Source organism: Lissotriton vulgaris, chromosome 7 (assembly GCF_964263255.1).
Source record: "Lissotriton vulgaris chromosome 7, aLisVul1.2, whole genome shotgun sequence".
Taxonomy (NCBI): Eukaryota; Metazoa; Chordata; class Amphibia; order Caudata; family Salamandridae; genus Lissotriton; species Lissotriton vulgaris.
In genome coordinates, this window is record NC_141695.1 from 1,307,730,515 (window position 1) to 1,307,745,792 (window position 15,278).

General features: G+C 45.3%; 2 protein-coding genes across 3 annotated transcripts in view; one reads left to right on the forward strand and one right to left on the reverse strand.

The window, feature by feature from the left end:
- NIF3L1 (NGG1 interacting factor 3 like 1) overlaps positions 1 to 805 on the reverse strand; it is a 125,593-nt gene extending 124,788 nt beyond the window's left edge. The window contains exon 1 of the mRNA XM_086931909.1: positions 761 to 805. Within this exon, the coding sequence (XP_086788035.1) occupies positions 761 to 775 (15 nt within the window). The 5' untranslated portion in view covers positions 776 to 805. The remainder of the gene's footprint in view (positions 1 to 760) is intronic.
- The window catches only part of PPIL3 (peptidylprolyl isomerase like 3), a 72,164-nt gene that overhangs the window by 19,202 nt on the left and 37,684 nt on the right, over positions 1 to 15,278 (forward strand). For both annotated transcript variants that reach the window (XM_086931911.1, XM_086931912.1), the window contains 2 exons: positions 3,975 to 4,032; positions 8,311 to 8,385. In XM_086931911.1, coding sequence (XP_086788037.1) covers positions 4,030 to 4,032; positions 8,311 to 8,385 — 78 coding nt within the window. In that variant the 5' untranslated portion in view covers positions 3,975 to 4,029. The remainder of the gene's footprint in view (positions 1 to 3,974; positions 4,033 to 8,310; positions 8,386 to 15,278) is intronic.

Sequence of the window (15,278 nt, forward strand, 5' to 3'; positions counted from 1 at the left end):
CCCTAATAAGAACAAACTAAAGATATAAGACCATTGCTGAGGAGCTCGCAAATAACAAGTCACAACACCTCCCCAACCGAGAGGGTACGCAGCAAATCGCAACACCTCCCCATCCGAGAGGGTACGCAGCAAATCGCAACACCTCCCCATCCGAGCGGGTACGCAGCAAATCGCAACACCTCCCCATCCGAGCGGGTACGCAGCAAATCGCAACACCTCCCCATCCGAGCGGGTACGCAGCAAATCGCAACACCTCCCCATCCGAGCGGGTACGCAGCAAATCGCAACACCTCCCCATCCGAGCGGGTACGCAGCAAATCGCAACACCTCCCCATCCGAGCGGGTACACAGCAAATCACAACACCTCCCCATCCGAGAGGGTACACAGCAAATTACAACACCTCCCGATCCAAGAGGGTACACAGCGCATGCTCCTCCTAGCAATGTATTGGGTAGAATAATTAGAATTTATACTTCCTTGCTGAGAGCCTATTTCCTTCCCGTATCAACAACTACCCATTAGAAGGGAACTTACCCATCCTTCTGTAGGCACTTGGTAAAAAGGGGCCCGACCTTCCCTCACAAAGAACACAAACAAATATTAATGCACTTTGGGGGTCTCTTTATTACACAATGATAGAATGACAAAAGAAAGAAATAACTAAGCATGACAATCAGACGCAATGGCTGGCATATACATAACCTGAAAATAAAAAGGTAGTTGGGCATAGACAGAATATAAGTTAGTGGAACGCCTCACCATGTTTCTACACATCTGGCTTTCAGAGGGGGGCCATCTCTCTGGTTCAAACAGGCTTCTCTGTTCCACAATAACAGCTGCACATCTGCAACGTAATGTATCACTAGACTGACTCTCTCTCAGAGATCAGAGCTCAGACACCTCCTTTAGTAACCTGTGGAAACGCTTGTCGAAGCTTCTAGCAAGCCTCGCCTTCTTTTCTCATCAGAGACTGTACCACTTTGTACCAAGGTCACACCTCCGGTTGATCAGGCCTTTGTTATGACTCTGGCATAGAGCGAGCACATTCCTCTGACAAGAACAGGTCCTCTCTGGTTCAGGAAGAGCGAATAACAAGTAGAACTCTCACCTAGAGAGGCTCAGAAGATGGTGCCAGCTTAGAATATGGAGTTGCTCAAGCATAGGCCTCTATTCCCGCAAAAGAGCAAAATTAGTATGCAAGAAGGTATAAGATCATGCCAAAGCCAATAGGCAAGCCCTGCCATTAAGCAAGACAAAGTCAGAAAACAGAATGGTCAAAGCCAATAGTAAGAACTCATAATTCTCACCACTGACACATTCCTACACAACTGCACACCTTCAAATGCACATCCCACACGCTCTGCTCTTGGCAAGACTGTTCCACTCAGTAACAGCTCCCACTGAAAGACAGCAAGATTACAGAACAGAAGACAAACTGGCAAATGCAGGACCATCCTACATTAAGGAACACACTAAAATTAAAGTTGGAGGTCATCATTGGGTGCCAGACTACAAAAGTGGCTCTTTCACTACACTGTGTTATAGTACCATTACTATCTCCACAAATGTGCAAATATGTATTGGGTGTTACATCATGCGTGCTGACTGAGTTTCCACAAAGGAGAGACATATAAAGGGACGATGACGAGAATTGAAACACGTGCTAATTTAAAACTTTTTCTCCACCACAAAGGCCACCTGATAAATCAGCCTAATATAACATCCTTTGAAAATAGTCACCAAATCAATTAGTGGCTGTTAAATTTTCTCAAGTCTAGCTGATGCCTCAGATGCTTTTTAAGCCATCGCTCTTCCCCAGCTGAATGTCTTGAAATGCTTATTGTGACATTACCTCCATGTTGCTTTGTCGGTTTGACCCATGGTACAAGAGTGTGGAAAGAAACTGGGCTCAGAGGTTACCTAATTAAAACCAGAGACCAATTCTAGAGAGGATAGTCTAGCAGGAATGTACCATGCCCCATTAGTTGTCCTCTTTGCCATATCCGATGGGAAATTACGAACATGCACTTCAGAAGTTAAAGTGAGATGCTAATATTGAATTTAAGATGCACTTGTAAAGTGCTTACTACCCCTAATGATGCTTTGAAGTGTTTTTCGGCAAGTAGCATGCTACTCTGGAAACCAAAGTTAGTGTAGTTGTTATTGGTGGTTATTGGGATTAGTCATGCGCTCTCAAGGAAACCATCCCCTGCATTTACTCCAGGTTCTTTTAGTAAATTAATACGTTAAGTGTATCATTAGAGGGGGCTATATGAGAAGGACATGATTAGGAAAGATAGATATATTGTAAGGTCACAGGGATAAGGTTTCAAAGAAAGAGATTAAGGCAGATAGTCGTGCAACTAAGAAGCGGATGTACTCTGGAGATGAAGAAGGTGGAAAGAGGCTCATTCAAAAGACATAAAGGAGGGAAAAATCAAAGTTAAGTCAGTCAATTTTTCAGGCAGGAGTTCAGGAATATAATGGGTTTTTGGCTTAGCATGCAATCTGCGGATGTTAAACTGTAGACAGAAACAAATAACCATCAGCTGTGAGAGACATTACAGTTTCAAATTTTGCTCTGAAGGATTTTGGCTATTAGCAGCCTTTTAAAGAGATGGCAGACACTTGTCTCGCCTCAAAAAATTGACCCCAGTGCTTGCTGAGACATCTCTTTAATAGCAACCAACAAGGAGTGGGACATTTAAGCCCATCCCAGTACCTGTAATGATCATCCCAGTCATCACCCACTAAGTCCATGAAACAAGTCATTCTCTGTTGCAATGAAAATGTTTAAAAAGCTCTGGCTTAAGTAGCTTATTCTGGCAATGAAAACCTATTCCTCCCCTCTTGGAGGTGGTGCAGAGTAATCCCATGCCGCCATTGCAGGCCATCGTGCACAAAATCTGTGATGATGATAGTGAAATGAATCCTGTCCCATAGGTTACCATTCAGAGAACCCTGCCCGAATAAGACTGATTGCTACAGCTGTGATGTGCTCACCATTGGGCTTGCATCGCTCACAGACTGTATTAGGGACCTGCCTGACCTATGAGAAGGAATTGCTCCTGTCGGTTTCATTCCTCTGACAGAAGTCTGATCTCTCATATGATGGGAAGGTTCTGAGTGTCTTCTGGAAAGCAGCTCCCAACCTGGGTCTTAAGGAGAGAGCAGCAAGGTGGTGGTTAGTCACTAGCGCCCACCTAGTGCAGGTGAAAATGGTCAAGAGGTGCCACACATTACACAGCCTTTAAGAACTGCTAACATTAAGTCTTTCAGATCTGTCCTGGAAGCTTAAATAAACTGCATGTTATTCATACAATATACACATTAACAGGGCAAAGTGCAATTTCCTTAAGTGCATTACTCTATAAAAATATTTTAAACTCTAAATATGAGAATAAAAAACAAGCGCGAAAAATATGCCAGAGGTGTGAGCAAACAAAGAGGTTGAACGTAAACAGGATGTGGGTATTGAAGTATGAACCTACAAGAACCTGATAAAGAGAGACCAAATGTTTTACTGTTTTCTCCCCAAAGTTCATGGACGTTTTAAACTTCTGTTAATGTTAATATTTTTGTAGGATTTTGAAGTAAAGATGAATTCTCTGACCTTTCAATATGTTCTCCTGTGCTCCCCGACAAAACATGGTGTTTTCTGTTGAAAGCTACATCCAGCTTTTAAGTCGTTGGTACAAGAACAGGTTTTCACACATCTTTCCAGGTTTTGAGCAGGTTATGACTGCTCCAGATTATTAATGGACATTGACCTAATTTTCAATGGTACAAAAACTTCTTTATATGAACTGTTAATGTTAGGAGTGATTACTAAGGTTACACATAACATTTCAGTGCAAATAGACTTACTCCTATTAATTGTTAGTGTATGTCTTTTGTTGAATAGTAGCTGTTCATTTACAACACCTTAAAAGGCAAAGTGATTGCAATCTAAATGTATGTATTTTTCTTGCAGGTAAAAGTGCTGGTGAATGGTGTGCCCAAAACACATTAGATTTTGAGCATACAATATGGTACGTTTTTTTCTGTTTGGTAAGAATGCTGCATCTTTCTGTAGTAAATTTGGAATACTTGCAATTTAGAGAACGACTGAATTCTCCAATATAACTATATTGAGAAATGTGTCCCAGAATTTGGCATTTCTTTTCTGTGGAAAGCAATATTACTGTGCATGTGCTGCCACAGCACTGTCAATCGGTTTACAGTTGGGGTACAGGGCAGTCAGCCCCCCCCCCAGGATATTGCGGTATGGTTTAGGAAATGTAGCGACACAAATATGGAAATTTAGCAGCACAAATATGGATATTTAGCTGCATTTTTGCAGCACTTTATTTTACTCTTAATCCTTCATTTTCAACCTGAAATCAATGGCAACTGTTTTAGCAGAGTATTCCACTTTGAAATAGGCATGTTTAGAGTGTCCAGCTCCAGTCCTAACCTCGTATGAGGGAGCTGTATTTCTAAATGTAATTTTTTAAGTAGACCTCTCTGAGTGGAGTCTGTTTTCCGTGAGCTCATCCAAAGCAGTCTAGGACCAACTAATTTGAATGGGGAACTTCCATTACGACGCTGGTTTTACAACGAAAGTCGTCACCACGACTTGCGCTGGAGGGCGCTCTAGGCTAAGGAATAGTAGATTTACTATTCCAACACCTTCCCTACTGTACGTAGGCTGGTGTTGGAATAGTACATTTTACTATTCCTAAGTCCAGCACCCTACAGCGCAAGTCGTGGTAACGACTTGCGTTGTAAAACCAGCGTTGTAATGGTAGTGCAGTGTAAACACCACGTTGTATTGCCATACAACCAATTTGAATACCAGTTCCATGTTTGCTAGAATATTAGTGGATGGAAGTGGGGGGGTCTTCATTTTCCTATATGAAGTCATATAGGTATTTAAAGTGTTTTAAGTAACACTTGGGTGTGGCATATGCTTCACTGACAAATTAGAAGCGACATCAGACCTATTAAGGGAAGCCTCCATGACATCGTGCAGGCTGGAATTCTCTGATAAAAGCTTAGATGTCGATGCCATTGAAGCCAAAAAGGTGCTAACCTTATGAGTTAGTGGAAAATCTTTGTCAAAATCTCTGACCTAATATCTCTTGTTCAAGAATCGCAGAATGGCAGATTTATCTGGACCTTTCCACTGTTTATATAAAATTTCCTTTGACATCATGGAGAATCAGGTCACCCACATCATAACACATATATTGTGAATAAAACCCCACTTCTTGTCGGCCTTTGCCTTTAAACCCCAGGGTTTCTCTGATGTGAAACAATAATTCTTGCAATTGAGAGCCTCACATATATTTTCCCTTTTTGATCCTTTTCAAAGTAATCATCTTGATCTTTAGAGCTCTTTGCACTGAGTTCTGCCATTGCAGAATCAATCGCCTTTTTAGGCCAAGCCCAGAGTTAGCACGCATCCACTGCTCTGCAAGACCTGCTGTACTGGAGTATGTAATAGAAGCCCCGCCCACTCACCGCTCATATTTGTCATTGGCTTGTGTCATTGTCCTTCGTGAATGATTGCTTCAGATTCGTAAATAGGCTTGTTAGTCCCTCCTTAGTACCGCCTTACGGTTAGCAGAGCAGAAAGGGAACTACATTGAAATATAAGCTTTGCAGAATCTCATGGTAACCACTGTTTGCAGGGAGCTGAGTGTACTGTGACACCTCTAGGTAAATGTGAGCAGGAACAACTCTGCCTCAGGCTAAACATGGAAATTGGGTGACCAGAAGTTGACCTGGAATCTAAAAGTACTAGAGTGAGCTTAAGCCTCAGAATTTGACTCCAAGCAGGGGACCGAAGAGTGGAAATGGGCATAGAGCTCTTATTAGCAAGTGGCTAGTTTAGGGACCAGTTGATGGTGAGTAAGAACCTCAAGGCCTTAGAATGTGCAGCACCCATGGGTCCTTCTGGGTGAACAGAAGCTTACATACTAGAAGATGAGTGTGAACCTCTGAGGTCATGTTGGTCAGTGGGAAGTAAGATCCCTAAGGAGGACCAGGAGTTTTAGGGCCTGACAGGAAATGCAGAGATCTAAGAGAGACCTAGGGCTTGGGGATCCAAGAGTGAGCAATAGATTCACAGACCGGAGTGTGAGAAGATTTATTAACCTAAAATTTACATTTGTGGGGATAAAAGTCGACTTTGTGAGATAAAAAAGAATAAGTTAAACGCAATGCAACTTAAAAATTCATAGGGATCACTTTGTGTGACTTAATATGCACAGGATCACTTTGACAGACTACTTGAGTATGGTTAATTCACTGCCTTGTTATGTTGTACAGTTTTATATGTAGTACATTAGTACTGTTTACAAGGTCTCTATGTGCCTTCCACTGTCTCAGTGTATACAGAGCCAACTCCTAGTTTTCGCTTTCTCTTGGAGGTACCATATTGGACTGGAATGTGCCCCTTTTAACCTCAGTTGTGTGCATCTGTATTCCCAGTTGCCACCTTCAAACCCCTGCTGAGTATCTGGACTCCTAGTTGCCACTTTCCAACCCCTGTTGTGTGAACCTGTACTCCCAGTTCCCATCTTCCAGCTCTTGTTATTTATATCTGTACTCCCAATATTCACTCTCCAATCCCTCTTGTGTGCGTTTGTGCTCCCAGTTGCCACCTTACAACCCCTGTTGTGTGTGTCTGTTCTACCAGTTGCCACCTTCCAGCCACTCCTGTGGGTATCTGTACTCCTAGGTTCCACCTTCCTACCCGTTGTGTGTATCTGTAATTCAAATTGCCACCTTCCAACCCCTCTTGCATGTGCCTGTTCTCTCAATTGACACTTTCCAACCCCTGTTGTGTATATCTGTTCTCTCGGTTACCACCTTCCAACCACTGTTGTGTGTATCTGACCCCCCTAAGTCTACTTGCCTGGGGAAGGAGTAGTGAGTGTCTGCATCTTGTTGGGATCCAGGCCCCCCAGGCTATATGTAGTTTGTACTCAGTCCCCACTTGGTGAGTCTGTAGTTCTCTCTCTTCATGATGGAGTCAGCATTGCCCTGTCCCAGAGTCCCTCTCTCTGTTTGTGTCTGTGTTTCTCGGTCTCCATGTTGGTGACTTTCGCCCAGTATGCGCCCATGTCTCCCACTTCTGATGTTAGCGTGCTAACCTTCCTGTTTCCATATTGGTGAGTCTAGAAACTTGTACCACTAAAGTGTCATCAGGAACTATCAGAGGGTTTGGCTCTGTCCTTGTCTCCATGGTTCACTGGCCAGTGCCATTGGACATGTCCTCCTCTCGTTGTCCCACTCTCCTCCTGTCCCAATTACATTTCCCCATCTCTCTGTTCCTGAGTGCATGTCTTCCTGCTCCCAGTGCCTGCTCCCAGTGCCATTCTCCCTGCCCCATGAAAGTGACTTCCAGTCCTAGATGCTGTGTCTTCCTATCCCAGTATCGGAGGCTCTGTTTTCCTCCCCCAAGGTCTGTCTTAGAGTTCTAGGCCTGAGTGTCCCTGTGCCTGATTCCGTCGTGTCTGTCTCCTAGTCCTAGTGTCAGCATCCCTGTACACTGTCCAGACCCCCTGGATATTGTGGCATGGATCACATTTTCCAAATTTCACGGGCAGTTTTGTAAAAATCGCAGCATTTTTACAAAACTGCCAATTTCGCGATTATTTTTGCAAATCACGAAATTGTGAAATCCTGGAGAGTCTGGGCAGTGATATATATTTATTTACAGAGGAGGGACAGCGTTGTTTTTTTTTTTGCTCATTCATCGGTTTCCCAAGTTTCATGTCAAATTAGCATTTATAGGATGGGCTGGAAGTCAGCAAGACCAAGTTAGTTGGGGCAGTTATCTAAATTATGTTGACTTTGGCATGCACCTGATCTGCTATGGGGTGAGCTACTGAGGCGAGGGCCAGTTACCCTGGAAGAGCGGTTTCCAAAAACTGTAATTTTGTGTGTAGAGGGTTATTAACATGGTTATGCTGGCAACTGCAGTGCTCTAAGACAATTTCGTAGGCTTCTAGATAGAATCTAAGATTTTTATATTTATAATTCCCATAACCTGAAACATTGTAACAGCACCTTCGCGGTGACATCTCAGCTAGCTTGTATGGACATTGCCAATGTTGGCTATTAGTTGGGAAATAAAGTGACCGCGAGCTGAAAACTATTACTTTCCTCAAAGTGCTACGTGAGCAGTAAACCCCACTCCTTGGGTCGAAGTAAGTAATGATCTATTTATCTTGTCGTCATAGCTGTGGGTAGCATTGCAAGATTTCCTTCTGCTCCTCAGCTTTCTCCTGATTTCCACATTTTCTTTCCCTCTTCAGGCAGTAACTCTTCACACTGACCTTGGTGATATAAAAATTGAGGTTTTCTGTGAGCGTGCGCCCAAGGCATGTGAGGTAAGGAATTGACAAAGGTAAAAATGACAGAAAACTGTTAATTGCACTGCTATACCCTGGTGACACTTTAGTCACGATTGATTACAGGTTAAATTTCTACATTCGGCTACGTAAAAATCATGCCCCATGATCACTCCCATCAGAATGAAATTCAAGAGAACGTCATGTACTTGCATCACTACCTGCCTTAGTTGGCACACTGATAAAGTATCTGCGTTTCCTCTAGATCAGGCATTTGCCCTCAATTTATTAGAGCTCTTGCTATAACATGTTGTTTGCATTTTTATTGCAAATCTGTCCATGCATAACCTTTAAGGAAGTTAGGCTACCTGGTGTGCTTGTTGCTACATAGTTCTGGGCTGACCTGAATTTCAATATTGCTTGATTCTGGGATATCAGAAAAAGTGTGTTTTACCAACAGGGTGCCTGGTACATGCACAAATGGGTCAGCGAAAGGTGTGGGCTAAGTGTGGTTCAGTTGTTACTTTAATGGTATTGATATGTATAAAGTATGGGCTGAACATGTGCAGGCGTGTATAATGGGTTCGTCAGCACTATATAGTTCATATGCTATGTAGAAAGCATTGTTGGCATTGAGGATTGCATATATGTGGAGTATAGTGCCATGAAGTAGTGTGGCTCACTGGTTAGAGGCGGCAGACCCGAGAGCAGAGGACGGCCCGTGACCAGGGTTCGATTCCCGGCGCGGCAGGTTTCTGGACCAGGGTCAGCGGACTCGATAATTCTCTCGCCTCGGTGCCCACTCTGATCAGCGATCACACTCGGCAACTCTGGGCATTAGCTTGCCTCATCTTCACTAACGGCCCCACCAGACCGCCGGGGATGCCTGGTCTCACCCTGGAGATACCCATTAAGGGACCATCTCTCAGGGAAGCCAGGAAGGGTTTTGCAGCGGTCGAAGCGCCTTGGGACCCTACGGGTAAGTAGTGCGCTATATAAATGCCAATACATTTACATATGATATTGCTTGGTTCTTAAAAATGCTATCTATGGCTGTTGATTGTTTTCATGCTACTGACTTAAGTGCATGCATTGGGGTTTTTTGTATATTTGCCTAATGGTACATAGACATGCAGGCTGGATAAGCTTGGTGGAGGGGAGAAAGGTGAGAGTTGTGCGGAGAGCAACGCAGTGCCATTGGGCAGCACTTTAGCAATCTAGAAATGGTGGTTCTTGAAGTGGGGGATTCACAGAGGAACATTTGACTAGAATACATTGTTCATATCAGAGTTTGTGGCATGCAGAGAGTTGATGTCAACACATTGGCAGTGAGTTTCTTTTTGTAATATGGTAGTTACATAGAAATAATGTGTCCATACAGGAGAGAGTGAGCACGTTTTGTTAGTTGATCATGCAGGCGCATGGACTGAATTGGTAACTACTTTCGGGTCACATTAGGGGAAAGAGAAAGGGCGGAAGGATTAGGACGGGAATGGGATGCAAGGTAACTAGGGTGCAAGAGTGCATCAGAAGGATTTGTAGATGATTGTTAACGCCGTCTGTGCTTTTGTGGTATCTTTTACAAGTGTTATTTTGCTGGAAAAGGGAGGGAGGGCAGGATTGGGGAGGTATCTGGCAGGGTTTAGAAGAGATGTGAGCCATGAATTTAAGCTGCAGGTTAAAAAATTTGAGCATGTTTGACCAGCAGGCCTTTCTACTATAGGTTTTCACAAGAGAGAAGACCCCACTAAGTTCCAGGGAACAGGGTACTGTCGACATTCAAAGTCAAAGAAGAATTCCTGGACTACACATACTTTCCTTCACACTCTTAGATTTCATACACACCAAACTTTAAGAGCAACAGGATTTTTATATATGTATCAAACCAACACCAAGATATGACGTTTACATTCTTTGTATTTCATTTGTTTGTGTTTTTTTCCCTTAAAATTCAAAAACTTTCTGAAAAGCATTTTATAAAAAAACATACATAATATATCACATTTGAGACAATTGTTCACAATATTTCATAAAACATACAGTATTAAAAACAAAATATAAATAAAAACACAGATTTCTTGTCACTAAATTATCTAGACTATACAGTACACAATCAATCACATTAAACAACCCCTTTTAACCTGTAGGTTCAAAAGTTCCTACTAACGTGCTTCACAGACCCAATAGCCTCATATTGTTTTCAAAACAGAAATTACAGTATCCAAGCTTTTGGTATATCTGCTATTTTATAAAATGCTTTTCAGAAAGTTTTCTGAATTTTAAGGAAAAAAGCACAAACAAATAAAATACAAAGAATGTAAACGTCATATTTTGGTGTTGGTTTGATACATATATAAAAATCCTGTTGCTCTTAAAGTTTGGTGTGTATGAAATCTAAGAGTGTGAAGGAAAGTATGTGTAGTCCAGGGATTCTTCTTTGACTTTGACTTTCTACTATAGGTGTCCAGCTTAAAGCTGGCATTCCCCGCCCGAGAAAACAAGAGGACACATTGTTTTAATGCAATTGGACTTTGCTGCTTGTTCATTCGTTGGTGGATTTATTCGCCGTGTGGATAGAAATGTTTTTCTTTGTTGCAGGAGGATTCCTTACTGGATGATATAGGCTGCTCAAATGTTCGTTATTGCACTACTTTGTTGCCTAGACAAGTTGCTTAATTTGTGCTAGGTGAGGTTGTTTGTGGTAGGTTGTCGAAGTGTCTGATGGCTTGAGTGAATGTCATTAGGGTATGAGAGTTCTTTGGGCTCATTGAGGGAGTTCGTTTTTGAGTGGTAAGCAGTATTTGTGTGAGCTGTAGAGAGAGCAGTGTTTTATATGGGTGTTAATTCCATCTTTGTAACACATGTATACATACCCCTCATGTGACTTATTTTTTGTTGTTGTTAAATTTATACTTTATTACACCTTCGATGTAAGCACACAGCACTCATCGCCTACAACCCGGAGGCCGGCGGCAACAATAGATAGCACCCAGATCCATGAGCAAGTCTCATACACAGCCATAATGCCAGCATCCCGGAGGCCTGGAGGCGCACTTATAGGAAAGAAAGAAAAACAAAACCGTGTTGTGGAAACAGCCTATGGCAGATATCAAAAAAGAAGATAGTTAATACTGGTGCTGGCACTCATGACCATAGTTCGGTGTGCGAAAATAATGCAGTCAGTTCGCGTGTGCTAAACAAAGTCTCGGAATCATGAAGACAAAACATCCTGGAAGAGGGAGGAAAAAAAAAGGGGTGCAATAAACACACAGCTAAAACAAACCCCCACCCTACAAACAAGCCAGCCTACCTATACCCGTGTCCACCCACCCACCTGCACTAACTACCGAGACTATAGATGGACTTAAGACCCATGGCTAAGGACCCAAGGGCCCAATGGTGTGATGCAGAATTCAAAAAGGACCACTAAAGCCACCCTCCCAGCACAGCCGTCCCGGGGACTCACGCACTCTACTGCTCAATTGAAACCAGGATGGAACCTGCCAACCACCTCCAATAAGGGGACAGTCAACCATGCATCATGCCAGCCTCCGCTATCGCCACCCCGCCCTCCTGTAGTTCATCCAACTCCTCCCCTTCAGGGTCCGACTCGCCGCCCTCCTTAGCGCACTGGTATTCCCTATATAACCCCCAGAAGTTCCTAGGGCGACTCTTTGGGGGAAGCAGTTCATTATACACCTCAGACTGTGTGCAGCAATACAGCAAATCCGTCTCCCAGCGCCTTTTAGTAGGAACCGGCCCCCTCATCCAGTACAACACAACCAGGCGCTTCGCCGTCAGCAAAGCCATGTCAGCGAGGCGCCGCATCGCCACTGGCAACGGTTTGGAAAAACCCGCCAGCGCCGGGCAAGGCAGAACCTCCGTACCCAGCATAGAGCTAAGTTCTGTGAATACCTCCCGCCAAAACTTATGGATACTAGGGCAAGTCCAGGACATATGCAGGAAATCAGCTGTGGGAAAATGGCATCGCTCACACTCCGCCGACTCCCGCAGTCCGTATCTATGTAATCTGTCCGGTGTATAATAGACCCGCTGTAGGTATTTAAAGTGTATCAGGCGATGTCTACTATTAAGCGAAATCTTCCTAGTGTTCGTACAACAGTATTGCCACATCTCATCCGAGATCGGCGACTGAAGATCACACTGCCAGGCCAATCTGGCCTTTGAGGTAGGGTACTGCCGGTGCTGATCCCCCAATTTCTTAAGAGTAGTTACCAATTTACGGGAAGAGGGGTTCTTAATAACGTACGTAAGCTCTGGCACTTCCTGCGGCTCTGCCAAGTCCGGGCCCAGCAATTCCTGCAACGCTCTACGGACCCGGTGGTATTGGAAGCCGTGTAATAGCGTCGCTCCAGAGTGGGATTGGAGGACCTGCTGCAACGTCTTTACTATGCCGTTCAAAAAGAGGTCCCCCATCTTGTCTATGCCCAAGTCCCGTAACGCCTTTAGGACACCCTTCTCCGTCAGCGGGGCCAACCACACCGCCCATTCCACCCGCAGAAGGGGAGAGTACAACAGCTCACTTTCACGGGAGCGGACCAGCTCATGCCAAGTGTGGTTTGTGGCAGCAATGGAGTCCAAATTACCGACCCTGCGATCGACAGGACAGCATATTGTGGCCGGAAGCGGGGTGGGGTCCCCAAAGAGTCGCTCCAGCTTCATGTGCGGGATGCCAGGGTCCCCATGGATCCAGGTGTGGAGATGAGCCCCCTGCGCTATCCTGTAGTACCTTTCTAGATCAGGAGCCCCCAGACCTCCGCGCTCATAGGGAAGCATGAGAGTTTGCCATCGAACCCTCGGCTGTTTGCCCCCCCACGCAAGTCTAATAAGCGTCTGAGTAAGCTGACGAAAAAAGGCCTTTGAGAGTACGACAGGTATGTTAGCAAAGAGAAAGAGGAACCTGGGGAGAACCACCATTTTCATAATAGCTATCCTGCCCATTAGGGACAGCGGGAGCCTGCACCACACCTCAACGTCATCCACTAGCTTGGAGTACGCAACCCCATAGTTCTCTCGTATTAGGATCTCGGGATCGGTGTGAATACGGATCCCCAAATAACGTATAGAGTCCGTGGTCCATTGCAACGGGTATTCTGAGTCGAATGGGAGAGTCACCGGGGTCAAAGGCAACGCCACAGACTTATTCCAATTGACCCGAAGGCCCGAAAGGGCCCCAAACCTCACCACCTCCCGCAAGACTGCCGACAGATTCACCTCCGGTTCACGGACATACAACAGAGTGTCGTCAGGGTATGTCGATATGCCAATCTGATAAGAAGGAAAGTTAATCCCCTCGAACCCATGGTATTCCCTAATTGCGCAGGCCAGGGGCTCCGCCACCAGAGCATACAAAAGTGGGGAGAGGGGGCAGCCCTGCCGAGTGCCCCTGCTGATCTCAATCGGGGCAGTGACCGAGTTCCCTATCTTTAGCCTCGCAGTCGGCTTGTAGTACAGGGCCCCTAGCATCTGAAGGAAGGGTTCGCCAAGCCCATATTTACGGAGAACTCTGAGCATAAATGGCCACTCCACTGAGTCAAAGGCCTTTTCCATATCCAGGAAAATAGCCACAGCTTTATTCTCTTGGCGGACGTGCTGTATGGTGCCCAGCACCGTACGAATATTATAAGTCAAGTTCCGGGCGGGGACAAACCCAGCCTGTTCCGGTGCAACCAAGTCCGGGACCAGGAGAGCCAACCGTGTCGCCAAAACCTTTGCATACAATTTGGCGTCTACGTTAATCAGCGAGAGCGGCCTATATGAGCCACATTCGTTGGGGGGTTTGCCCGGCTTCGGGATGGTGATGAGAAGCGCCTCCCTCATAGACTTCGACATGCTACCTTGTTGACAAATGTCGTCAAAAAGGAGCATCAAGTAGGGGACCAATTTATCTTGAAATGCCTTGTAGAAGGCCACCGTAAGGCCGTCTGACCCCGGAGCGCTGCCTGACCTCATCCCCTCCAGCGCCTCCGTGATCTCCTCTTTCTGGAACGGAGCCATCAGAAATTCCCGTTGCCAGTCAGCTAAAAAGGGCATCTGGATGTAACTCAAATAGTCGTCTATTTCCTCCTCTAGGTGGCTCGATCTCGACGTATACAGTGCGGTATAATAAGTATGAAATTCCGCCAGGATATCTTGCTCCCCAGTCACCACATCACCATTAGCTGTTAACAACTCCTCGATCACCAGGGGCGGCCTGCTATTACGCATCAGTTTAGCCAGCAGGGAGCCAGGGTGGTCCCGTTCCCCATACGTGCGCGCCGTGGCATATTTTCCCATATGTTGTATCTCCCTATCCGCCTCATCATGGAATTCCGATAGCAGGGGCTTAAGCCTCTCAGTTATGTCCGCAGCTCCTACACCTCCCGCTTGACGTTCCAGATCGGACAACTGAGTTTCCAGATATTTCAACCGCTGCCTGATAGCCTTAAGCACCCCTGAGTGTTTTGCCATCGTCATCCCCCGGATGTACACCTTAAATGCATCCCAGAGCACCTGGACACTATCCACCGACCCCACATTTGTTGAAAAGTACGTATCTATGTCCTCAGCCAATTCCCCTCTGAAGGCCTCATCTAGAAGTGAATACAGGGGGAACCTCCAGGTGAACGGGGGTATCCTTCTAGCCGGGGCTTCCAGTAGCAAAAGCAGTGGCGAGTGGTCAGACAGCGTGCGAGGCAACACATCACACCCCTTCACGGAGTCGAGGAGGGATCGGGAGACAAACCAATAATCAATCCTTGTGTGGACATTATGATAGGCTGAGTAATGAGTGAATCCACCCTTCCCCGGGTGCCTATGGCGCCACACGTCCAGCATATCTAGTTTCACCAGCTCCGCATGCATAAGTAAAGCCGAGGCCGCTGGGGTCCTGGGGGCGCCAGCCGACCTATCCAACTCCGGGTTAAACACAA